Below are 27,358 nucleotides of genomic sequence, written 5' to 3'. Positions count from 1 at the left end.
TCTAAAAACACAGCTCATGAGAACAATACGAGGACCTGTATACATCAGATCGTCCTTTAAACAAGGAAGACTGAAATTTACTAGGGCAGAGGATCTTGGCAGGAGTAAAGATATACAAAACTGACTTAATAAGAGAGTTAAAAATATTTCTCTGGGCCTGCAACTAAACTTGTGGTGTTGAGTCTCCAGATTTGCAAGGCAGTTTACTCTTCTCATTGGGTGGAGCTCAATATGGCCTATGCATGAGCTAAAGCAAATTTAAAAGTACCCTAGTCAGAATAAGATTATCTGACCAGCATTTGCTATTTTCTAAATTGCATTCTAGATTTTAATAGGAGAACAAACCCGACCTCCTTGTATTGCCTAACTCCACCTGACAATTTAATAGCAAGAAAACATTTCTGACTTACCTGGAAATTACCTGTGTCAACCCTGTATTGATATGTAGGATCACGTACTTCATTAACCCTAGAAAAGTTTCAAAAGGAGAAAGTGGTACTTACACCATTACAAAAGACAAGGTCAAAAAGCCATACTAACCAAGAAACCCACTAGCAAAGAAAGGGTTTAAAGTTACTATACAGAGCTTACAACTGAAGGTTTTGGCTGTATAAATTGGTGCAATGCCATTGATTCCAATAGAGTCATGACAATTTGCATTGCATGACATCCTCCATCTTCCCAAACCAAGTTTTCAAGGAATACGAAGGATTTCAGTTGTGAGGATGTCTAATCTCCCCACTTATTTTTTAGAAAATGCATAATCCTGTAAATTCCTACAAGCTTTCAGGATTTAGTGTTTAAATTTTATCCTTGTTGATAAGAATTACACTTAAGAAATAACTGTGGTATAAGCCCTCATAGCAATTCTGCTGATAGGGCATTAGCATGAGCATTTCCTGCAACTGCACTGCTTTCAACAGTGTACAAAGGCCCAGAGAAGGTTAGAAGGTATCTTCCTTCTGAGAAATAAAATAAGAGGCAAACATTTGAGATTAAACAGTTTAGAAACTACAAACATACCAAAACTGAGAGAGTTTTCTGGGTAGGGAATAGTGACACCTTTATGTTAACACAACAAATTGGAACAAAAGAGAGAAACACTAAACTAAGCAAAAGAACTGATTTTTGAGGAGAGATAGCAGAGCTTGACTAAGAGGTGTCAAGACCAATTGTGCAGGTTTAATAGTTGAGAAAGTTTGGTCAAACTGTGTAATAGTTAACTACAGAGAAACTGTTGCTTCAAATACTAAAAGCTAATCGGGACATAGTGCTAGAAGTATTGTAGGGAGCCATAACATATTGAAAAAGTAGTGATTTCTAGATCTCACTGGGATTTATAAAATTATGTACTACCAGATCGTCCATGGGGAATTCTGTTTTCTAACTGGTCACAATTTGCAAAACAGAAAGATGTAAGAATTTGAACTCCATTCCTATAGCACAACCAGAGCATTAAAAAACAGATAGCACTAATTATAAACAATCTTCTCATTCTTGAACACTCTCAGCTTGTTACTTTTTCACTAAGTTTTAAATTACTTACGTTTGCCATATTCCCAGCGTAACAGAGGCCAGCCACAATAGTCCAACAATAAAGAATTTGGGCAGATAGAAAGTTAAGCACTTCCTTTCCCCCTGTTGAGAAAACAATAGTGTGGTGAAGGAATGAACCCACATTTGAGATTTCAGTCATTCTTGACAGAAATAACTACCATCTTAGTTTCGTTCAGTACAAACTAGATTGAGAGACTCATCTTTTGTATTTTTAACCTGCACAGGTGATTACAGAAGACATAAAATTGTATGATTATTACTGTTATAAGATGCAGTAGATTTGGAGCATCCTACTTATAAGGTCCCACATATTTCACTGATACTGCAACTATAGGAGTATGCTCCAGAATTCATATTTATCTTACAGAGTATTTTAAAGTGGCTTAAAAACCAATCAACCACCTTATACAAAACAAAACCCTTCAAGGAAGAACAAAGTTTAATGGAATCATAATTCTGAAGACTGTCTTGCAATAGTTCAGAGTGGACTATCCTATCTGTCTCATTTAGCCATAGTAGCCTCAAGACAATCTACTTTACTACAAATCATTTTAATTCCAAAGCTTTATGTATCACATTGTACTTTAAGAATATAAAGTCTCTTTTTTTTTAAAAAAAAAAAAAAGGTTTCATTTTTGTCATCTTTTGAGAGGACTGAAAAAACAAGTACTATCTTCTCAATAAGCAGTAGATAATGTTGCACCCTTACCTGTACTCTTATACCATGGTAGACACAAAGCCAGAACAACAACAATGCACACAGAAACAACGACTGGAATAGATCATCCAGCATTCCAGGAAACCAGCTGTTCACCAGAAAAGAAAGGGGAAAAAATGGATCTGTAACAAAATAAGATAAAAAAGTTAAACAGAGGGGAAAAAGCAGAGTCTTTTCCATTATGAAAAGTAAAGCAGAATATATCTTCAGAGGAACGAAAAACCCTAAATTTTTCAAATTACACCAGTAAATGAAATTAAAGTTTGCTGTATCTTTCATTTACAAAGAAACTGGTGCCTCCAGCAGCAATCCTCTGTGTTGTAGAAATAATCTGAAATGGTTGCCAACATTTCTAGAAGATTTCAGGTTTTATTAGACTTTATACTAAACCACTGTTCTTTGTGATGACCTAAAAAAATAATCATAGAATGACTGAAAGGCAAATGTTCTTTTGGTACTGCTAAAGAGTGCTAGAATTTAATGCTGATTGCTGGACTAAAAGTAGCCTCCATTTTTAACTGAAGTGTAAGTATCTAAAAAATGAAGTAAGACTTAGCAAACAAACATAGAAATTGCATTTACATGAAAGGTTCAGTATGGTTGCAGCCACCTGTTCTAATCAGAGCCTTAAACAAATAGAGTTGATGTTCACATGACTGAAAGAATTCAATCTATTCAATCTACCTACTCATTATGCCCTTGGATTTGATAGACCTAAAAAGGGTTGGTTTGGGTTTTTTTTTAATTAGTTTTCTAAAGCCTTATAAACTGCTGCTTGTAAGTTCAAGGCCAAATTCCATTTTGCCTTCTGTCTCTCTTTTTTTTTTTTTTTTTTTTTTTTAAAAAAAAGGGCTTTTCTAAAAATTCCAGATACCATTGTAAAGTAGCAGGAGGGGAAGGAGGATGGACATCCATTTCTGTTCAATACCCCAGTCTCTCATGGAGAATTTCCGCAGAGAATGTGCAAACAGACACTATAAAACAACAACAACAAACATTTGTGAGGAAGAAATACAGCCTTAATGGTTTTATTGGAGTAAACAGATTACGCAGCATTTTGCAAAGGCTACTTCACGAGGTCTTTGCCACCGAGAACGTTGTAAAACAGGAACCATATCTCCTAGCTTCTACTTCTGCTTCAAGTTTGCTGGCTTACCCCAATGCAAATTACTTAATTTCTCAAGCCAACTGAGAAGGAAACCAGCTAGTACTGCCCAAATCAACAGTGTATGAAAAAATGTTGCCTGATTACTGGTCACACACTACCAACAACTTCCACTCAAACTCACTTTTTAAAACAGTTTCCATATCACATTCTCAGTTACCTGCTGAGTGACATCAGCTACCTGAGAAAAATGCTATGCAAGTGTTCAGTGCTTTAGTGTCTTTACTCTGGAAATTCTGCATTTTAGATTTTATGTTGGTTTTTTTCCCCCAAACACTTCTTTTTCAGAGGTCAAACCAGGTTGGAGGGGAGACATAATCTAAATTGTAGCATAATTTAGGTTGTAAGGGACCTCTGGAGGTCAACCTGGCCCACCCTCACACTCAAGGCAACAATAACTTTAAAGTTTGATCAAGGTCATATTTAACTGAGTTTTGCTCATTTTCAGAGATGGAGATCCCACACTCTGGGCATCCTATTCCAATGTCTGAGCCTACCTGCACTGCAAAAATTTTTTTTTCTAGCATTTAATTTCGAATTCGTTTAAGTAAAAATCTTTCTGTTCAATTAAAAATCAGAGTTTAGAAAAACAAGTTTTCCCATTTAACCTATTTTCTTAATGTCCCTTCAATGTCACTTGTAAATCATAAAGGCAGCAACTACATACGTATTTTCAAAACATTTTTTTACACCCTTTCAGTGATATCCCAACTCTGCTGCCTAGGGTTAAGTGGCTAAACACAGCACTACAGAGCAGTGTTACCAGCTGCCTACGTAATATACTCTAGAAAAACTGAAACAAAATCTTACCGTGACCATAAAAGTAAGAACTACAAAGACAAATCGGAACCATATTTCCACTTGTGAAAAAGTTGGATTGTAGGTCTTCCACTACAAGAAAGCAGAAGAAAACCAGCCCAATGAACAGTATTTTGACAGCGTACATACCACATCAATAATTAGCACTTTCTGCAGATACTGAAAATTCTCTGGCTTTTCAAAATGTAAAGGTATAACCGAATTCCACCATGTCACCATGGAAAGACAAAGAAAAATTCATACCCACAAGACCATCTGATGAAAAGATAACCAAAGCAGCCAATATCCTTGCTTATCTTTTACCCTGTCACTTTTAACATACTCAGTGTGCTGTCATATGTTAAAGCACTTCTCAGGACAAAAAGGATGTTCTTCATTGATTTCAGTTGCACTTTCATTCAAAGTTTGAATGCTAACAATTGAGTAAACCCAGTAAGTTCTTTATTACCAGGGTTAGATGCATAAATTGATTATGAAGAGGTTGGCAAGGTACAGGCATGCTTCCTGTAATGGGTTTGTTTTCTTAAAGCTTATTCTCTTGTTTCAGAAGTGCAAAAAAGAAAATCAAGTAAGGGATTTTTTTTCATAGGTTAAGGAGGAAAAGCTCCTTCTTCTCCTCCTCTAATTATTAGAAGGACACAAGTATTAATTATAACACGTCAGTTTGCATAAACTCTGCTCTACTGACAATTTATCTCCTACCTGGCATGCTTCTCTTTTGAAACGTAAACTGTCTGGTACAACATATGCTCTGCCCTCCTGAACAAGAAGCTTTACCTTTCAATGTTGGACTAGATGATCCCTGAGGTCCCTTCCAACCTGTGATTCTGTGAAATCTATCAACCTCTGTCACGTCTTTTTAAACCGTAAATGTAGAATGAAAATTATACATAGAGAATCCCATTATACAAAAGGTAATCTATGATTTCAACTGGCATCACTATAAACCTTTGTAATAATGAAATAAACTGACAATTTTAGTTGCTGTGAGAAAGCAGGGCTTTGGGTTTGGGTTTTTTTGGTTTTGCACACAGGTCTGCCTTAAAGGCAGCCTGCAAAGCAAGATAATAAACTGTACAACTATAAATACCCCAACGCACTGTCATGTTTGAAGGCTGAAACTAAGCAAAGGGTTTGTGAAGTTGGGTGGTTTTTTCCCCTTAGAACTTATTTTTAATGATGTGCTTTATGCACTAGAATATTACAAATACTAATATTCAGGAAGTTTGTTTATTATATAAAAACCACTTTTCCTTTACAGTTAGATTTTTGCTTGCTACCTGCTCTGACATACCAAATGTTGCATACAGGTAGAATATACCATAGTAACCTGTATTATAAATTTGGTTTAGTCCCATCTTCTCCCAGTCCAAACGTTTCTAGATTTCTTTCTGGAGCCAATCAGCATGCACTGATGATGTAACTGTTTTATAAGCAATATTCAGCACTATGAACTGAGCCAGTTATTTCACTAGAGTTTATTTTAGTGAATTACTTTATTAGCCTGCTTATTTTAGCTGAATAAACATTTTTCTCTTCCTTATAAGCCCAGGCAAAAAAAAAAAAATTCTTCATTTTTCTTTTGAGTTTGTTAAATCATTCTAGCCCATGCTTTTGTAACGTCTGGAAAAATCTGGCTAATTCAGACACACTTACCAGAAAGGCTGAAAAAGACACCATGCTTTAGAAAGGCAACACCTTTATAAGCAAATGCAGAAAACTGGATGTTCTAGTGTAGCTCACCTACTGTTAAAAATATCTCCCAGGAATTAGACTAAATTTCTCTGTTCCAAAAAACAGCATTAGCAGTTCTGAAAGAAAAATCTTGCCTTATGGAGTTAAAAAAATTGGTCTAGACTCCTATTAACAGCAAATGCTATAATAGTTCTAACATCAGCAGTAACAGAAAAATTAATTATGACACATCTTTATGGTTATCTTCAAAAATGAGATAACTTATTATTACAGTTAAAGCGGACTTCTACAGCTTTAGTAATTAAAGATATTTCTTTTGCTAGTATAAAACTTCGTACTTACTGTGAAAGTAATATTACGGATGGCGTACATTAATTTATTTAGATCTTCAAAGCTAACAAATATGTTGTACTGTGTGTAGTTCAGGTAGCCAAGGTGAGCAACAATTATTTCACTGCATTTCTGTGAACACATACAGTAACGAACAGTATGTAAAAGCCTTCAACTTTTTCTAGAATATGCACTGTTAGTATAGGTTAAAGAATGTGTTTCTCAATGGTCAGATATAGATACATTTATCATATGCCTTACCAATCCTAGTCAGTCAGAATAAGACTTTCTTGAAGGGTAAGAATTTCTTGAAAGATACCAGACAAAGCAGAAGAAACTTATTCAGTCAGTGGGATCAGAGGTTGAACCAATAAACAAGGCTAGCTTTTCACTTAAGCTGGTGAAAGCAACTGCTTGCACCACCAGGAAGGATCTGAATAACTGTCAGTCATGCTCTAGGTCATTGGATTGTGAGATGGGGCTCTCTTGTACTAACTCATTTCTAAAAGTTAACAGGAGGAAAGAGAAAACCCAAGCACATTGCTGTCTTGGCTGTGTGTAATTAAATCTAATGGAACACTGTTCATTAATTTCTGCAGAATTCATATGTGAAAAGGAAACATTTGATTTACTCTATATGCTTATCATAAAAAACTTCAGCTATGCCCTTCCTAAAGGGCTTATATTTGGAGAAGCTCTTCTGGTTGTCTCTAAGCTTAAAAATTTCAGTGAAAATGATACTAGAAACTCAAAACCTTAAACATTTCTTCACAGGTGGCTTTTTCAGAACACAGATGCCAGCTGATTTCAACCAGACTCTCTGTTAGGTGTTGGAGAATTTTTCTCTCCTCTGGAGCTCTATGGCCAATCTTCTGTGATATTCCTTTCTTCAGTACTGCTAAATCTGTTTAGGTGACTAAGCAGCACACACTGTTTGCTGGCAGAGAGCTACTCTAACAAGAAAGAGGGGCCTTTAAGGGGTAATAGACTGAAGTCATAGCAGGAAACAGAAAAAGATGGATAGGTAGGTATCTTGCTCGGCATTACTAGCTAGGTTGCAATTACAAATAAAACCATACACCAGATTCTTTCCTGAGACGTGCTTAACAGATATATTCTTATCATTTGCAATACAAAATAACATGCACACAGATGTAAAGAAAATGTACTGCATCAGAGTTTTGTTTAAGTAGGCACATACTTGTGCACAACTGAGTAATCTCATCCGATTGTGAACTTGATTATTAACATATGGCGTGCTTCCATCCTTCACCACTCCAAGTACTTTGACTGTCATAGTAACATTCTTTTTGAGGGATACTGTAATTAAAAGAAAAACCATTAAACTATTGCTACATGCAGAAATGAAATCTCAAATAGAGCTCCAAATATAGTTTAAAACATAAGATATCCAAAGATTACTCAAAGGTATTCAGTTATACTTTACTGGAGTAGGGGTCCAGCATAGTAATAAAAAACCCCACAAAACTTTTTATTTATGTACTTAGGCAGTAAGTCACAAATGCTGTGTGCTGCATCTTGACAGCTTAACAATTAGTAATTCAGTATTTCTCACATATTTACAGGGAAGTTTTATTGAAAAAAATAATATAATTACAATCTACATATCTAATTCCCCCCAAAATGAAGGAAGAAAGACACAGATTCTCTAGATACTACTGCTTTCACAGAAATAACAACCAACTCATCCCATATACCTGTTGCTTCCAGATCTCAAGATCAGTGCTGTCCATGACTTTACTGGAGACAAGAGGTGGAAGGGGAGAAAGTGTATCAGAGGAAAAACCCACCAACCATAGCAGAAGGCAACAGGATCATGTACGTGACAGATGAAATTAAAGATACAATATATAATATACGGGTTGCTATAGCAGTTTCCTGAGAATTAGGTAAGAGTCTCACCATCATGCTCCTCCAACTCAACTACGCAGGTCAGCCACAGCTGCTGATTGTAAGTAGACAGTGGTGGTGAACTTAAATTAAATGGCTTCAGCTGTAAAAAACCCCACAAGGTTAGCATCAGCCATTATTCTGTTACATGATATAGCTGTAGTTACAGTGATGAAAGGCATGTTAATTATGTTTATGACAGTATTTTTGGGAATAGATTTAATATGTGCTACTCTGCGGACAGTATGATAAGCAGTTCAAATATAAGTCTTCCAGAGAAGTAGCTTAAACAGCACATGTATGTTGCACAGCACTGAAGTAAGGAAAGATATGACTACTTAAAGCACATAGAAGCAGCAGCAATAAAACAAAAGGTTCAGATAAGAAAAACAAAGTCCTGAGACCTAGCCTAAAAATAAAAAGGCATTTCTAACACTTTATGTCAAAAGTCAGGTTTGTGATCCCCCATCTGCTACACAGTTTTTAAACATGTTCAACTATAATTATGAAAACAACTGTTTTTCCACTAGGTTTTCTAAAAATCCCACACATTTCAAAAGCATGGAAAATATCATTAACAGATAAAACCTACATGCACGAAAGACTTCTCTTATTTGATATAAAAGTATGTTTAAAAAAAATCCACCCATAACACAGTACCAATCCAAACAATATATAGGTCACTAATAGACCAAAAAAAAGAAACATTCCAGTATATTTAAAGAAAAATTACTTTAGAAAAAAAAATCAAAAGAACAAATACTTTTTAGCACTTTCACAAAAATTACTGAATATTTTGTTGACAGCGAAGAGCTAGACAGAAATAAATATGCAAGAACTGAGAACCAAAATATGAAAGCTTTCAAGAAAATGAATGTGACAGGTCATGTTAGGAAGCCAGATCCCATGTCTTGGTCATGTGACAGTGAACAGTTAACATGAAAAAGAAATATTCCTTCCCAGCTGATAGAAAGGAAGATCACAAGAGGGATGGCATTAGTTGCTACAGAGAGCATTGTTTTTCAATTTGTGTTCTCAACTTCTATTTCTGGACCCTCTACAGGAATCTCCAACATAAACTCACCAGGGAATCCTATCAACACTCAAGTGTTACTTTATCAGAAATTACTGGGCAGAAACATCATAGAATTCTCCATCTTACCTGCTCACAAAATTAAGAGACTAGAAATTGCTGCTGAGCCGCTCATGACATAACACAATGGTAGTGCAATATTGCATGTTCAATTTCAAACTGGAAAGCACCACATGGCCATAAAGTTTTCCAGTAAAAATGTAAATGCTTAAAATAACCGGGCAGAAGGAGTGGAATGTTTAACATTACTGACATCAAATAAAGCCATACATGTAATCCAACAATACTTATTAGCTCTTACCTTTAAGCTGTTATTTAACTCGGTCCTTGCTACAGAGGTTTCAATCACATTAGGGCCTACACAATATATAAGAAGGAAGAAAGAAAACATTATTGAACTATGTGTGTTACTGATAAGTAATAACATAAATATAGGATTTCAAAAGACTCTATAAAATACGTCCCTGCAAAGCAGGTAAATAGTATCCCACTTTTCAGATGTTTAAGCTGAAGGGTAAATCACTTAGGCATTTCAATATCATTAATAAACTTGGCCTGAATGTTCCTTTAAGCCCCTCTGCCGTAGTATTTCTAGGCATGATTAAATAGGAAGTAAATTATAAATTAAGCAATCCATGTAGTTGTAGTCAGCAGTAAGGTTTCCCCTTAGCCTACTTAGGTATGCAAGAACACATGGTACTGGGGAGAAGAGGAATGCATGCCTGCATGTACATACACAAAAGTATGTACTCATGCATGCATATATATATACAAAAAAGGACTAGACCAGAAAAATGAAAGGGAAGAGTAGGAAAAGGCCTGTATCTATATACCAGGGTGTGAACAAACACAGAGGAGAAGTATAGCAGGTAGGGACATAGGCAGGACATATATGTGTGTATTTGGGTCACTCCAGAGGCTTCCCAATCACAGTAAGGTTTCTCTGTCCAAATGGTCTCCTCCCTTATGTATTCGGTCTGGCAATTAATGTAATTTATTAATGCTTAAAACATGCTATTTCAGCCACAAACTTAGTATTAAAAAAGTCATGTAAGAAAAGCAGCTTTCACAAAGACTGTGGACTTCAAAGTTTCTGCAGAGAAACAATGGAAAAGAAGGAAGCTTGTAACTGAGAAACATGGGATCATTCTGTGCAAGAAGTATTTTAGGTTAGCTGTCACAACAGTTCTAAACATGCAGTGTTGCTTGGGCTTCTATAACCAACTCTAACTGCAATATTAACCATCTTCCAGACTTTAAATGGAAAAATTAAGAATCCCACCCGTCACACTCAAAGCTTCATATTAGAATTACAGTTCAACTTCACTAACAGCCACCCACTATAAAGTCAGTTCTGCATCACTGAACTTTTCAGTTCTCAAGTACATATAAACATGGCAGATTTTTGGAAAGCTTTTTGGTTTTGAAAAGCATAAGTCAACTTCAATAAGTGCTCACAGCTGATGTCATCATATTTCAGTAATTAAGTCATAACAAAACTAATAGAGTGAGCCTTTTTAAAAAGCTGGGGTTTTTTTTACCAGAAGATATGAACTAATATTGGGGCAGGGGGATCATAGTCCCAGTTTTTAAGAACAGCAACCGAAAAAATAATTATATTCTACTGCTATAACTGCTACTCCTCTAGCAAGCAGTATATTAAAACTTTTTAAAGCGACTGATCAAAACAATGCTGTGGTCATATTATTAAAAAATGGTGATTAAACTACATTGCTATTATTTTTCTTTTAGTTTTGCTCAGTTAACAGAATCACATTGGAAAGCAAAGAACCACCCTGAGGTGGTGAACAGGAAAACTGCACAGGTGCAGAAAATGAGCTCTGCACCTTGGATTGTCCTTGCACTTGTCTCACCCCAAAGATAACATAGACCCATTGGGAAAAGTGAAAGAAAGGGAGTGTAACTTGAGGAACAAAAAAACCAAGTCTGCATCCATCTTGGGCTACAAGAACTGAAGAGCAACAGCCACCTCAGGTTAAACTGTCTTGTTTTCTCAGATGAGGACATGACTTCTGCTAGGCTTCCCAAACTGCAGGTAGAGATGTTGAGTATGGGCAAAGGCATATTCAAGTAGCACAGAAAATATGGATATATCTCCCACTTTTTCATTTACACAGTGGGTTTGGTGAATTTTGCTCAGACTTCACCCTTTAATAAAGGAGCACTCTTGTTAGTGCCCCTCCCTCTATTTGTGGAAGAAAGGAGCTGGCAACAGAAGCCACAAAAAACACCACAGTAAGTGTCCAGTGGGTCTCCTCCCAAGGTAAACAGCATTCTTTTAAAGATAAGTTATAATAATGAATTGTGTTCATGCATTGTCAACAAAACTATCCAGCAAACCAATCTTACAAGGACAAGAATCCCACAGCCTGCCATGCCAGTTCCTGAAGGGGATCACAGGTGAGTCCTGGGACCCCAGAGGGTACAGATAACCAAGCATTGCTTACAGCAGCCAAGTCCCCTGAACTAAAGGCAACCACATCACCAGGTTGCTCTGCATGCAGGCGCAATGCAACACACTAACACTGCTCTCTTTCAGGCTCTGCTACCAATTAAGAATGAAATGTTTTGGTTTTCTCTTCCAGGAGCACCGCTTTTCGCCTAGTCTCACATAAAACAACTTTCTTGCATTTGTTGCAACTGGCCAGTATAAATACACAACTACAAACATGGTTCAGTTTTTAAGCCAAATGACTGTAAGTTAAGTAATTCCAGGTTTTTTTCCCTTTATCATTCAGAAAAAATGAATTTTTGTAAATGTATTTATATGGTATTTTAGTGGCCAGACAATGCCCTTCAGCATCCTAAGGCAAGTCACAGGAATACCAGTGGTTAACCTTTATGAACGGAAAGTCTGTCTGGAACTTAGGCTGCTACAATAAATCAAACAGCAGGAAAGAAGGTTTTATTTCACAGGCAAATTGTATTATTTAATGCTATTATGAAGAATACACTGCCTACAAGCACGGATGGGCACAAAAAGCCCAAACAGCTGCCTCCAATTAACTCCCCTTCTTTCCAAGGCAGGCATGAGTGGATGAGTCCCAGGCCTGGGCAGCCCATCTCATTCTGATGGAAGCAAAGGACAGGGGAGAGGTAGACACAACCCTACAGACAGGTCAAGAGTTGTCAGTGACACAGGAGAACACACTGGGTGATGTGGAAAGAAGCATTAACGTGGGGGGAGGTGGTAACATCCTTAAATAATTCTTAAGTGACGGGGTGGGTTGCTAAATAAGTACAAGTCCCTCCCTTTCCCTCTCCCTGTCATTTAACTTCTGTGTTGACAAAGCTATCCTGACAGCAGAGTATAAGCTTGCTAACACTGCAGTGATAGCATGCTGACTTCTTTTTCAAGTATGTTTTGGACCTGGAAAAGCTCTCTAGCATGAAATACAGGGGGGTCCCATGCTTTCCATCTGCCTCATGACACTCTGCATCTCTGTTGACCAGACTTCTGCAAATGTCTCTGATACTCAGGACAAGTATCCAGGCACTACGTGCTTAGCCTTCCAGACCACATCATGACTCCCACAAAGGTCTTTGAAACCAGAAGCCTAAGCTCATACATGTTTGATAACAGAAGTTCGCATTTTTATATTACTAAAATATTTTATATGTCTGTAGCATTTATCACCCAAACATTTAGAAGGCTTTACAAACAGTTGTCGGTTTCCTCACAGGAAATCAAGTATTAGCACCACCATTTTACAGATCGAAATACAAAGATGAAAATCAATGTAGCAGCCTGCTGAAACATTATGTTACAATGAAGTTGGTTTTGTTTCACTTCATTGACTCTCCCCTGCAAAACAGTTGCAAATTCCAAATCAGTGCGGGTAGTACTCCTACGGAAAAATTAGATGGGAGAAACACTTCCCCCTCCGTGTCAAAAGTAATGCTTCCTCAGACATCTCAGGGGCAGTAAGCTCATTAGCATTTAAATACATCTGTAAATACCAACAGGTTTAGACAAAGCACACAAGAACTGTAATCTTTTAAAAAGACAACATGCTTACCTGCTATTCCTATGAAGACTGTCAAACCAAAACAAAGAAAGAACACTACAAAGACCAGAACAAAATGCCGTTTGGACAGTGTATATAATCGCATCGGTGCCAGCCTACAGGAAGCAAAAGAAAGCACAGAATTAGCTGTTAGTCGTATTTCTAAAGCGGGGGGGGGGGGGGGGGGGGGGGGGGGGAAGCGAACGGACCTCATTCATTCCTCCAGAAAGAAAATTAAACCAAACTCTGAAACATGTAACAGTAAGAGAACAAAAATAATGCTGCTTTATAGAGCAAGGATAACTACTAGGAATTATTAGACATATGTACGTGCATGCACATCTGTGCCCCCAAATGTATGAATTTTGCCCATTCTTTGTATGCTAGGGTTTTCTATTATCCTAAGACTAGAGCAAGAGAAAGCATTTCTTAGAGGGAGAAAAAGTTACTTTTTTTTTTTAGTTCACTCATTAATAATTTAAACACCCAAGACACCATGTCTTGGGCAATGGCAGCTTAACCTAAAGGGATCGACATCAGTAACAACTCAGTTACCTGCACAGGATACTGATGAGTTTTCTACGCCCTATATACTTCAGCCCTGCGGGATCACCCTTAACAAGGAGTAAGGCAGAACTCCAGATCTGCTAGATGTGCATGCTCAGGCTCTGCATTCTTGTCTGAACTCCACCAAAGCTTGGGAAATAGAAACCTGAACTTAGGTTTATTATTAGACACTTAAATACAAATACACATAAAAGCAATGACATATCTTCCATAACCAGTTGGTGGTTATCATTAGATTAAAGACAAAATAGAGGGGGAAAAAAAGTACTAAAAGGACCAATTGCTTTCTCTTGGAAACAGGCAATTTCAAGTTCTGTTAGCTTGAGGGAAATATATATCAAAGAATTAATCCTACATAATGAACCCCTCCTTTATCTTCATTCTTGTTAAATGCATAGCTCAAAAAAAGACAAATCCACCATGTTTCAATATACAGCCAACATTTTGTTTTGAGTTATGCCGGAGCTGAGCCATCATGTAGTTGATTTTCTACTGCTGCTCCAGTAGGTATGATCACAGAAAGCTGTGCAGTTTATATGGGAAAGCTGTAGGATTCGGGGTGGTGGGTTGGTGGTGGTGTTTTCCAATGAAGCTGCAAGAGCACCACCATGGAAGGAAATGAAAGCATAAGACTTTAATGACAGTGTTGCCTTTCAGCTTGGAATAAAACTTATTTTCACCACCTGCATGGTGCTCTGTTTCACCACTTCAATGGAGAGATGCAGAAAAGGTGGTAGAATCCTTTCCATAATCCCAGCCTGAAATCTGGGACCAGGTACCCCGGGCCTACATGCCTGGCAGCCCTTAAAAGCAAGGCAAACAATTCACTTTAAACCAGTAAAAGGATTTAATAACAACTCTATTTTCTTTAAGAATCACTGCAATCTCTCCCAATAAGGCACTACAAAAATAATTACATCATTCCTTTACCGTAAAGTTTGAAAGATCCACATCTTAATTTAACTCACCAAGGAGGTGGGGAAGGGAGGAAAAACTCACAGAAGTAATGCAAACTGCAAGCAAGTAACTGTAAATGTTACACGTTTGAACGAACTGGCTGTACAGCACTGCGGGCATAGCACCTGCAAACGATGCGTAATTTGCCTCACCACACGCTGTTAGGCAGAGCAAATGGAAGTGGGAATAGCTGGTTGTACAGGCAAAAAAGGTAAATCGACCATTAAATTATCACAATCATAAATAGGAACAGATCAGATCTCTGTCACAGAGATCACCACACAGAAGTCTCACAGACAAATATGATTTTAAGTTCACTTTGAAAAATGCCAATTAATAGAGGCATTTCAAACCAGGACATGTCCGCACACATTTTGCAGAGTTATAACTACAGGATTTTCCTTAGATCAACGTCTTAACACCTCAGCATCCATGCACTTAAACCACTTTAAAGCTATTACATCTGTACTAGTACTAAAATAACTAATGAACTAAGGTGCATTTTCCTGTTTGTTCCAAGGGCTCCTTCAGTTCCACAGATGAGCCGGTAAAAACACCATGTACGGGATATTACCTTGAGATGCAAAAATACTAATCTTACCAAGAAAATCCTGCTTTATAAAAATGGGACATAAAATGTTGGTATGCCTAAAGGGTTCAAGTGGATACCAAATGTTTCATGGAAGAGGACGCACTGAGGCCCACTCAAAACACAGAAAGCAAGTCTGGATTGGAAAGCCCACAGGTCGAGAAAGTACCACACATGCTTGTGCTGTTCTTAACAGCTTACACCTAGGCATCCACTCAACAGCTGCAGTCTGATGCAGGATACTTCTGACTTGCTACGCATATTCTTGGTTCTTTTGATCAGCTTCCTAATTTCCAAGTTTTTGTAGATATTTCAAAGTGCATAATGTGAACACGAAGAGCACCTTCATCTCCACAGTCCTTACAGAAAATTTACCAGAATTCACCCAGCCAACACTCACAGCTCTTGACAATTATCACATTGGTTTACTCATATGCCAGAGCACAGATGCATTTGCAAGCTTTCAAAGAAATATGTTCCAGACATTGGCTCATTCTTTATTCCAGCTCTTCTCCAGGTAGTGCAACACCTAGTAGTCAAAATGGGTAGGTATACACCTACCTAAGGACAGTCATGCTGGCACTTTACAAGGAGAGGAGACCTGAGAGTAGTAGGGACACACTGTGTCTGTTCCTTCTTCTTCCATACTGGTACTACTGAAGTCTCATTTAAGCCACTGACCATATGTGCTATTTTACAGCTCAGTAAGGCAACATGGACACTTTTTGTAAGAGGAAATGCAAAGAAATCAGCCAAATCTTAACTACATTTATTGTGACAGCAAACAATTTATAGCATTCCTATCAGATGATGTATTCTCCACTGCCCCTCGCTGCGATAACAGAACTTCCTTGTGTGGTTAAGTGTCTCATTTCAACCTATCACGCACTGACATAGAGAGCAGATACAATGATCCTCCCATATGTTATTTGTTTAACCTCTGCCTCTTGGAAAGACATTATACAAAATTTATGAATATTCATAACTGCACGTTGATGATCCCCAAGTAACAGCTTCTTTCTAACACCTAAAAGGCATTTATGGGAGAAGAAAAAAAGGTTCCTCACTCTGGAAGCACCTGTTCAAACAAGAGCTGTGCTTTGCTTTACCAGTGGAAGGTGCTTTAATCAACCCAGACAAGGCAGTCTGAACCTTAAAACTAGATATCCACAAGTCTGCAGATTTCTCAGCCAGCTTTTACCACCTGTACTGCATTTTATCCTAACTCAGGGATGAACTAAATATTGTATAATTAAATTGTCTGAAACTAACTGCAAAGGAACAGAAAGCACTGAGATACAAACAGAAATATTATACTTAGACATCTCAAATAGTAGTCAGTAAAAATGAAACTGCTCTAATGCCATCTGTGATAGAGCAAACTATAGAAATGCACAGCCATAACAACTGTAATCTTTCAATAGCCATTCATACGTGATATGTAAAGGCAGGTTAAATCTTGCTCTTTGAGTAAAGTTTTTGCTCAAATGGGTAAGCAAAATGTTTCTCAGGCTATTTCTCATCTTCAAATAACTTCTCGTGCCTGCAGAACACAGTCTTTACTAGACTAAAGACTATCATGAAAAACAGAGCCTTTTATGCAATATTTTTCACTTAAGACTGCCACTTTACAGATGGGAAGGCTGTGACAAAAGCGGGCTAAAGCAGTAGGAAGCAGAGAGTTGATATTAAAATCAGAAATAACTCACTTTTATGTGCAGTAGTTTTTCTGACATACTAGCCTCAACACTCTGCCTCCAACTGCTCTTTTCTATTTTAGGCTCACTCCCAAATAAAACCACCAAAACCACTTTGATTTAAATGATTATATATACTACCTACATTCACAGTACTGGGTCTATACATACTGCAGTTTCTCACAGTTTAAAGACACTGCTTGCTTTGGCATCCCTCAGAAGACCTTGAGTTTCTTCTTGCAGATGTATTCCACCATGGTTAATGACTAACAAGGCAGCACATGACTACATAAAAAGATGCATACAATTAATTTTAACAGTTCTGCGTGGTACTGTTATAGGACAACTGACAGCTAACCACGACTGCTTGCATGCACAGTGTGGGTTTGGCACTTTTATAAGTGTCATGGTTGTTTTATTCATTGAAGTCTGAGTAATTAGTCAGGGTTCATGGCTCTATCCATGTGGATACACATCCGGGAAAACAAGTTTTCCCTTTTTCTTAACAGACAATCTGAGATTGGAGATACAGGGGGGTTTGTTCACCACGTAAGAGGAAAAACCACAGCGTTCCTCTGAAGAAGTGGGTAGTCGCTCTCAGGTTTCTGACTGGCGAACCATAGCCTCAGAAACATTAAGTTCTGATCTATTTCCTTAATGAGAATTAACGTGTATGAACCGAAGGACAAGACTCGGGTCTTTACAGGGGGAAAAGCTTAAATTACCGAATCTGGCCAGGGGAAGGCATTTCTTGCCCCAGTCCCAGGCAAACAAGTACGTCCTGCTCCCGGCATCCCCTCCCCTCCCTAAGGCCAGGACGACGGCAGCCGCGGGGCCCCCCACGGGCAGGCCCCCCTCACGGGCGGGCCCTCCCTCGGCGGGCTCCCCGCCGGCCGTTAAACGTCCGTTCCCGCCACCAGCGCCCGAGCGCGAGGGCAGCCCCGCGAGCCCCCAGCGAGCCGCCACCCCGCCCCGCCCGCGCCAGACCCCCTCCCGCCGCCGCTGTGTCCTCCCCCCCGCCACCGCGCGAGAGGGGACCCCCCCCCGCCCTCTCCTCCCCCGCCCACCACTCACGGCTCCATCCCGGCGCCGCATGCGCAGTGGAGACACCACCTCCGCCACACCCCCCCCTACCCCCCCCGGCAGCCGCCGCCGCCGTGGCACAATCGCGAGTGGTGCCTGGTGGCGGCTTCCGCGTGCGTCACCCGGCCGCCACGCGACTCGGGAGACGTCACGGCACCCCCGCCGCTCTGCCGCCGCGGGGCCGAAGGGCGACGATGCTGGCGGCGGGGCCGGGAAGCAGCTGGTCCGCCCGGGCTGAGGTGCCGCACGACAAGCCGCAGCCGCCGCTTCTCCACGGGGAGAGCCGCCGGGGCGCGCAACAGGCGCAGTCACCGCCCGCCCCGGGGCCGCCGGGGGAAGGGAGAGAGGGCCGCTCGGGAGGGCAGCTCAAACCGGGCGCTGAGCTTCGGCGCCTTCGCTTTGGCGGGCAGGCCTTGAGCGCCAGCACGCGCTTGTCCCCCTCCCCTCGCTGAGCGCCGGGCGCCATAGCGCACCGTTCCCTGCGGCGGCGGCAGCGCCGGCCGCGCTCGCAGGGCCCTCCGTCAGCTCGTGTCGTGGTAGCGGCAGCCGCGTTCAGCGTAGGGAACTATAACCGTGTAAACGGAGAATAACTAAGACAGAGAAGGGGTTCTGAATCTGGTTTAAACCTACCCCTTTCAGGCTTAAGGACTGACGCGGCTCATCCGTGCCGAGTGTGTACATGAACGTGGCTCCGGAGCAGGCTCCCCAGGGAGGCAGTCACGGCGCCAGGCCTGGAGACATTCGAGAAGCCCTTGGACAACGCCCTCAGACGCATGGTGTGAATTTTAGGGCTGTCCTGTGCAGGGGCAGGAGTTGGACTTGATGATCCTTGCGGGTCCTGTCCAACTCAGGACATTCTATGTGTGGTGCCTGTTAGAGATGGCCTCCGGGTTTGCAAAGGACTTTTTTCAGCCTGATCAAAGGGCGATGGCTTTTTCAGCAGAGTGAAAATGCCATCGCTGCAGTCACCTGCAGGCAGCTTTGTGGTGTTCAAGAGATGTGATTAATGTATCATGTTCACAGAGAATTTAGTCAGCTCACAAGCACTGGAAATTAAATCCTAGGAGTAAGCTACTGCTTTAAACATACTACTTAATGAAAATCCCCAGATTGCACCTAACGCTATCTTATTCTTGCACAAATGCTGAGATAAAGTTGGATTTTGTTCTGCTTTCCTATTAAATATCCCAAGACTGGGCAACAAAGATTGTCAACAGACACACTGGGAAGAGATTATGAGAATTACGCAAGCTTTGGGATAAATTGGCCAAGTTATATTTTTAATCATTTTTGATAGCTCTAATATTTGTTTATAAAAAGCCAGCACTGCAGTTACTTAAATATCTGGGGATACTTGGTGTCTGGCCTAGGATAAAATTCAGAGTAAAACTTCCCAGTTTTGGTGTTTGTCATATACGTAAGGTAGAGCCATGTCAGGATGACCTCAGAAATATTTAGATAGATCAGTCAACATAAAATTTACAAATTATCTGTTCAAGAATCAAATACTTCCATTAAAAGCTTACGTACGTGGTAAGATGATTTTACTGCACTGACTTTTTAAAGGCACTTGACATTAATAATATTATTCATTTCATTCAATTGCCCTACGGGTAATTCATGTCACTACTGGTGACCTGTGGGACCCAGCATGTCTCTTGTAGAACACCACTAAAGCCCAAAGAAACATGCTGGGAATTAATTCAGTCATTGACACCGGTATTTATCCTGTCGGTTAAAGGTGTGATTTACAGCACTGGTGTTCATTCAGTAATCTCATAAAAAAGCTGTCTTGGGAAATGCAGAATACCAAGTGACAAAGGAAAGGCATTTATAAATTTTGTATCGACAAGAATCACTACTGTAGGGCAGAAAAGAAAGCTTGGAATAATTAGGACAACGCAATGGTACCCAGAACAAGATGGCACTGCCGAGCCACAACTTGAAGTCCTTAGGTCACTGCTGACTACGATGTGCAGTGTGTAGCTTTCAGCACACTTCAGGTCTCTCCAACAAGTTCTCTCTGGCCAGAAAATGATGCAATGATGCTTACAGCATCCGTGACCATTCCCGGCATTCTGGGAAGCACAGTTGCAGAGACCGCTGCCATTTATGTGCGCATGTCTGAGCTATTTGGATGATTGCTCCAGTCCCCCCGGCACTCAGGTGTCCCACTAACGCGAATGAATTTATTCTCCTCCAAACAAAAACACATTCTTATTGAATGGGTAGGAAACGGAAGCACAGGGAGACTGAGCCTTGCCAAAAGTCACTTGGAGAACAGTGTGGGTGGCAGAGTTGAAATCCAGCTCACTTCAGTTGGCCATGGGACCACTTTTCTCCTTGCTATCTACCAGCTTTCGAAGGGTTGTGACTAGACTATAAACACATACGTTGCACCCTGTAAGTTTTGTGAAAATAGTGGTACTGAGTTTACAAGCTAAACACTCGGAAGGCACTGTGAAACCCCTCTCCCTCCACAGACAGAGTCAGTCAGTTGCTCTACTTTGTGCCTTGCAAGAAGGTGCCTTGCTCTGTGCCTTGTCCAACCTCCTCTGGGGTGAAAGAGCGCAAGAAGCTACTGTCTGCCTCATCTATAGTGGAAACTGGATGGTGTACGGTGAATGAGGCTTGTAAGAAGAGGCAGGCTGATCTACGAATAAGGAGGCTGAATGCCAGCTTGGTCAGGTTTCTACTCACACTAACCACGTTGACACTCGCACTATAGTTTCATGACCAGTTTATACTCATACCTACAGCTTTAGTGACAAAAGAAGAAATTCAGCCTCTCTGTAGCTCTTGGACTTTTGCTGGCATGAATATTTGTGCAGTAGAGTGGTGAATCAAATAATGGAAATTATCTGAGTTAAAAGTCACAGAAAAAAGTATATGTTCTGCTGGATCAGTTGCTCAGTGGCTGTGCAGCTACAGGAACGTTTGTGGGCAGGTGAGGAAGACAGCAGAAATTTCTGACTAGGGAAAGGAGAGCCAGGATGGCTTCTTCCAGCTGCAGAGCCAGCTTATGGTAGCTGAAAGCAATCATGAAGCTACAGTGCTATTCTCCTCCTCATGCTGTTTCAAGCCTTCTAGCTCCAGCTGTGTACTTCACACCAGGGTCATTCGGGTTCTTCCCCCAATTGCCAGAACCCAGCAGTGAGCCCTGGAAGAACAAGAGAGAGGTACCAGCTGTGGCTTGAAGCAGCTACTGAAGATCCTGCCTGGGTCTAGGCTGGAAGCAGCATGAACCTTCAGGGGATTTGACTGCAATTCTCCAGCAAGGTCTTGCTGACCCCTTGGCTTCTCACAGACTTGCACTTTGAGCACTTGGGAAAGATTTTAAGAAGGTGAGAAGTGTATCCTTATCACAACAGTCCTCTCTGGCAAAATTCAAGGTCCTTCTCTGAAGCACACAGGCACTAGATTTTCTCTAGGGAAAAATGAAGACCTTCTCCTTATTGCCAAGCCAAATTATGTGCTATTCCCTGGTCTTTTTGCCAAAGGAGCAGAACCACTGTGAATTAATTTTCCCCACATGTTTTGAGGATTAGCTATGTTTTAATGAACTGGAAACACTAATAGGATATGTTGAGAAATTAAGAGTATCAGTATCATCTATAATTACCTCTTCTGTTACCCATATAAGCAACTTCAACCATTAATTAAAGCTGTAAGTTAAATAATACATTTCACAATATCCTCTATATAGTCTTTTCTTTCTGATGAACAAAATGTCATATTATTGCATGATAGGCATTTAAAATGTATCTCTTATTTAAAGCAGTGCGGATTGTAGGTAATTTATCGTAATCTCTCGGTACTATTACTAAATTCAGTGCCAACACCACGCTTCCCTGTATAGGCTGATTGGCCAGTGGGATATGTTCATCAGCTTAGAAATTGATTTTTCAAGAATACCAAGTCATTAGTTATAGTTATGCGACTCTGATGTCAGACCACAATTTGGTCACCCTCCTGCTTTCTCTTCTATATCAGGTAGGCACTTTGCTTGCCTAGCAAAACGTTTTCAGCATGCTGAACACTTCAAGGCTAGCTACGGGGTAGAGTTAGGACACTCCCACTGAAATAACTGTCAGCTGATTGGGAGGCCTGGTGACTTCCAGTAAGCTTTGCGTACCTCACTGGCAACAGGTCGGAGAGATAAAAATACAGATGGTTTAGTACCAAGCTCTTTTCTTACCAATAACTTACTTTAAATTGCCTAGTGCTGGGGAGGGAGCCCTTGGCTGCGAGCCCTCCATCAGCCATCCCTGCCCAGCCATCCCGGCCAGGAGGCACGCTAGGGGAGGAAGGAGCATATTGGAGTGGGAGGGAGAGGCACCAGAGAACAAACTGTTCATTCAAGTGGCTTGTCTGGAGCAATTTTTCAGGGGTGTAAATTAGAATAATCCCAAAGTTGCTATAATAAATCAAGGGCTGGTACGCTTTGTGGCAGTCCCCAGGATTGATGGGAGAGCACAACACTTTTCCCTCTGCCTTCTCTGAGCTTATCTACTGCACCAAACATCTCCCGGTGTACCACAGGCTAATCCTAGGCATACGAAGTCCAGACCAATCTTGTATTTGGGTTACCAATGAGGTTATTTACTACTGTGCCCGTTAGTCTGTAAATCTATAGCCTCTTTTACAAGCATACCGTAAAGTGCCATGTCTGCCTGAGGGAACTATTAACCTAGACAGATCAATCAGTGTCAATCAGTGTTCTGAGCCATGGCTAACCCTGCTCTCTCCATCTCTCCCAGGTGGCTGGGTAAACTAGCACTTGCTCTTGGTGGGGAAATACACCAGGAGGCACAATTTAGAGGCTATTCTGGGCTCTTGGGCAGAACAAACTCACTAACATGGAAACTCCTTCACCTATCTAGTATGGATGAGTGTCCTGAGGCTCTGCGGAACAAGGATGGTGTAGCTTAGGATGGCTGAGGATCCTGCCCCACTTAGTTGTCATCCGTACCCAAAGAACAGGCTGCTCACAGACAGCTGCTGAACCACACGTTCAGGAGTACCGTGCTTTGAAGGAAGCCATCACCAAAAAGATGTGACTAAACTGCGACAGCCTCAGAGCTGAATCAGAAATGACTTAGCCATCCAAGCAGGGAGAGCACAGTTACTTGGGATAACAGCCTCATCGGCCATCTCTGAGCTAGCTCATCCCTTCGCACCGAATCCCGTCACATACCAGCACAGTGTACGAGTAGCGCTCCTGAGTCCAAGGCAGGCTGTTTCCCTGCCAGTCACAAAGGGCACTGCTTGGTGTTTTTCCATTCCTGCATAAGCTGTGCTCCAAAGCCTTCCAGTTTTGAGTTTTCCTGTTGTCACTCCAAGAATCATGTCCTTATAGAAATCAGGAGAGAGACTGCAGCAGCCAATTTTAAAATTTATTTTTCTGGCAAATATTGATTACTTGCAAGCTCACCCACCCCTCCTCTGCCTTCCCTACCACTTAATGGACTAGACTGTTCCATTTCCAAAGAGGCAATAGAAACCACCAGCTGATGTCCAAATGGCTTTGCTCAGCCCGCAGAAGTTAAGGCTGGCAGTGATTGATAGCCTCTCATTTGTGAATACAGTGTGCGAGAGGGAAAAATTATATGTTTTTTATATGGTTTTACCATCTCTTAATTTTGTTAGTCTGGTGTAAGATACTATTTGCTTTTAGCAACCTGGTTATTTTAGAGAACCTAGTTGGTTTGAAGTGAAGACAAGCCACACGGCTTTTCCTTGATCAAATTTCCAAAATTCCTTCTGCCTTCAGAGCAGCAAGGCTCTCCATTACATCCCTCGGTATGCTCATTTATGACCTGTCCAAATGTACTGAATGAAATAGAGAGAGAGGAGAGGAAGAAATAGCTAATTCTCCTTCCCATAAGGGAGAGCTGGCTGTAAGAAGAATGCACGGTACCATCAAGAAACCCTCCTCCTTACCAGGAATCTAAAAAGCAGGTGCCGATGCTACATCCATCCGTAACGCTAAAAGGGAAATACCAGAACAGCAGGTACGCAGTGAGAGTAACAGTAAACTCACTCTATGCTAGGTCACTTAGGTTAGGATCTTGGGAATGCAGAGAAGTACTAGCATGATTTCTAAGTCACAAAACATTATTTCCTTGCCAAGAGCCTGATATTACTCCATTTCAGTCTAGACAACCTGCAGCTGATACCTCTTGGGGATCCTCTCACTGAAGAAAGGGCAATCTAGCACTAACTCTACCAGCTCATTTGATCTGGTGGAGTAGTGTCTACTCTTTTCAATACAGAAAGTCCCTCCATACACACTTAGACATAAAAATGAGTTAATGACAATTTACCTTGGAGAGATCGAGTTTCTTCTGGAAACGAAGCTGAATAAATGCCTCTCCTGAGACCTTTTATTTGTTAATCCAAAGCATATCTCTCCCTCCTTTCTCTGTTCTAGTGCCAATATCCATTATCACGCTGCCAGATGCACACAGGTACGTTTCCATCACTCCTTATCACATCCTGTGGCTTCTCACACCATGCTCAAGTACAAAGAGCCACTCTTTTGACAGGCAGGATGGTCTTTATGCTAAATTCTGCCAAGTTGCCAGGCAGCGTTTCCAAACTCCGTGGCTCTTTGTAGTTTTTGCTATTGTGATCAATGAGACAGATTTGATCTAATGGACCACATGCCCATTCATTGGGGAAAGCAGACACAGCGTGCTGAAGTCAAATGATCTAAGCAGAAGATATGATCAGATTCATAGGAAAGTAGAGCTGGAAGAGACCTCACAAGGTACTTAATCTTTCCTTCTGTCTCAAGAGAGCATCTGCCAGATCTATGTTTTTCTTGGCATGCGTTTGTCAAAAGTTTTTAAAGACCTCCAATGATGGAGATGCTACGGTTCCCCTGGCTAATCCTTTCTACGGTGTTTTACCATCCTTCCCATTCAGGTTTTTTCCTAATGTCTAATAAGAACTTTTATTGCTTCAATTACTCTGTAATCCTTTGTCCAAGATTACATGATGGATGAACATGAAGTTTCTCTTTACAGAAAGTCCTATTCCTCCAGCTTGGATGTTTCTTCTTTTTGGGGAGCAACCCCAATTTTTCCCCACAGCTATGTTTTCTAGGCTTTTGATTATCCATATCTCTGTCCTTATGCTCTCTTCCACTGGCAGGCCTTTGAATTGTGGTGCCCAGAACTGGACAGAGCTCCGGCTAAGGTCTGGAGTGGTGACTAAAGCAGATGGTTTAATTCTCACATCTTATGAACCCTGCTTCTGCTGTACACCCCAAATTACTATACCTTTTTCACAGGTATAAGACAATGTCATTGTTGAAAGAGGTTATTTTACAAAGCATTATAATTCCCATACCCTTTAAAAAAAAAAAAAAAGTTATATAACTGCTCCTTCCCCAGCCAGTGTTTGTGTGGCTGAATAGCATTCATTCTCTGTGTAGCTCCTGGCATTTGTTTCTCCTGATTATCATTCTACTTTTTCTGACCTTTGATCCAAAAACTCTTTTAATTTATAACCCAGTCCTCCAGCACCTTTGCAGTCCTTCCTATCCTTGTGTAACCTCAAAACATTGATACTCTCCAGCCATCACTGGTCATTCATGGAATCGGAAGACAGGGCCAGGCACAGAGGAAACATGGGTGTAGCCCACTCAGTACATCTGTCCCTCTCGACCTCGATCTTTGCCAACCACTCTGATTTCCCAGACGCTTTTGTAACTATTGCAGGATTGTTTCACGGCTGCTTTCAACCACGCTCCCCTAGCTTGCTATGGCAGTGGAAAACACATAGCGCAGAGGAAGGCAAATGGAAGTTGCTTTTATCACCTGTGTAAGGACATTAATACATAAGGTAGAAGCAGAGGTGTTGGGCCTTCTGCCCAGAGGCGCTGCCGGTCCGAGTCCCCTGGGCAGGGAAGGCAGGGCCAGGCTGGGCTGGGCAGGCCAGGGCAGGGCAGGGCAGGCCCGGGCTGGCCTCTGCCGTGTCCCGCTGCTGCCGCAGGCCCGGGACGACGGGGTCCGGGCGCCCACGGCGCCGCCGCCCCGAAGACGGGCCCCGGGCTGGGGCGGCTGCTCCCGGGTGCAGGGCCGGGGGTCGTCGCATGAAGCCCGGCCCCAGATTTCAAGCCGGTCCCCGGCCAACCACCTCCCCCCACCCCGCCCCCGCTCGCCCCGTGAAGTCGGCCTGGTCCCCTCCGGAGCCGCGGCCGAGCGCCGGGCCCCGGGGAGGAGCCGCTCCCGCGCCGCCCGTACCGGTAGTAGCGGTCATCCTTGTAGGGGGTGAGGTCCTCCTTGATCTCCCGGTAGGTCTCCCGCACCCGCCTGCAGAAGCGCTTGACCTCGCCGCACAGCGGGCTGCCGAAGGCGGCGAAATCCGCCTCCATGCCGCCTCAGGCCCCGCGCTCCGCCATGGCGCCCCGCCAGAGCCCGCCCGGCGCAGGACCCGCAGCGGCGGCGGGGGGGGGGGGGAGGGCGGGGGGCGGCGGGAGCGGGGGGCGGGGGCGGGCCCTCGGCTCACGGCCCGCGGCCCGGGGGCGGCGGGAGCCGCTTCAGCACCACGGAGAGGGGCGGCCGGTGCGCGCCGCCGCCGCCGCCCGGGGGCGGCCCCGCTCCCGCTCCCGCCGCCGCTGCCCCCGCCCGGCGGGCGTTCCGGTGTTGGGGGCCGCCGGAGCAGCGGGAGGGCCGGGGCCGTGCCGAGGGCTTCTGAGCGCCCCCCGGCAGCTGGCGCCGGGCAGCCGGGTGGCCCCCGCCCGGCCTCCCACCGGGCTCGGCTCTGCCCTCCCTCCTCCCCGCCGGCCCGCAGCTCCCCAGGGAAGTTAGCAGCTAAGACCTCGCGTTACCCCTGCTGAAATTATCTGATTTTTAAAAAAATAAAGCCTTTTTGTTCTTAAAAACATACCGGCTCGATTTAAAATCAGTGTCCCGGTTTTTATTGCTTCTTTTACCCAGCCTTAATATGGCCAATTTGCAACACTGAAGAAAGCCTAACGTGCGTTAAAGAAACCCTGCGCTAAATCCACTTTTCACGGTCATCATGCCATAATTGCTCCAACATTAACAATGAGGCTGTTTAGATTTTCAGGGAGGCTTCTGCTGAGCTCCAGTCAATCTGCAGAGTGCCATGATAGCTTTATTTGCATTAAACTTTTC

General features: G+C 42.1%; 1 protein-coding gene across 6 annotated transcripts in view; it reads right to left on the bottom strand.

The window, feature by feature from the left end:
- TMEM181 (transmembrane protein 181) overlaps nt 1-26,654 on the bottom strand; it is a 35,740-nt gene extending 9,086 nt beyond the window's left edge. The window contains exons 1-11 of one of the 6 annotated variants that reach the window (XM_064447104.1): nt 26,462-26,654; nt 13,329-13,432; nt 9,590-9,645; nt 8,208-8,298; nt 7,486-7,604; nt 6,297-6,416; nt 4,251-4,331; nt 3,150-3,249; nt 2,267-2,397; nt 1,547-1,638; nt 411-468 (exon numbers count right to left, since the gene is read on the bottom strand). In XM_064447104.1, the coding sequence (XP_064303174.1) occupies nt 411-468; nt 1,547-1,638; nt 2,267-2,397; nt 3,150-3,249; nt 4,251-4,331; nt 6,297-6,416; nt 7,486-7,604; nt 8,208-8,298; nt 9,590-9,645; nt 13,329-13,432; nt 26,462-26,592 (1,083 nt within the window). In that variant the 5' untranslated portion in view covers nt 26,593-26,654. Of the gene's footprint in view, nt 1-410; nt 469-1,546; nt 1,639-2,266; nt 2,398-3,149; nt 3,250-4,250; nt 4,332-6,296; nt 6,417-7,485; nt 7,605-8,207; nt 8,299-9,589; nt 9,646-13,328; nt 13,433-13,871; nt 14,993-17,271; nt 17,872-18,200; nt 18,273-18,839; nt 18,864-26,461 lie in introns of those variants that run through there. The other 5 variants (XM_064447109.1, XM_064447106.1, XM_064447105.1 and 2 more) reach the window with 5 other exon arrangements.
- Between the last annotated feature and the right edge of the window lie 704 nt (nt 26,655-27,358).

The sequence above is a fragment of the Phalacrocorax carbo genome, chromosome 3, assembly GCF_963921805.1.
Source record: "Phalacrocorax carbo chromosome 3, bPhaCar2.1, whole genome shotgun sequence".
Classification (NCBI taxonomy): domain Eukaryota; kingdom Metazoa; phylum Chordata; class Aves; order Suliformes; family Phalacrocoracidae; genus Phalacrocorax; species Phalacrocorax carbo.
This window is presented reverse-complemented; position numbering and strand designations above follow the sequence as displayed.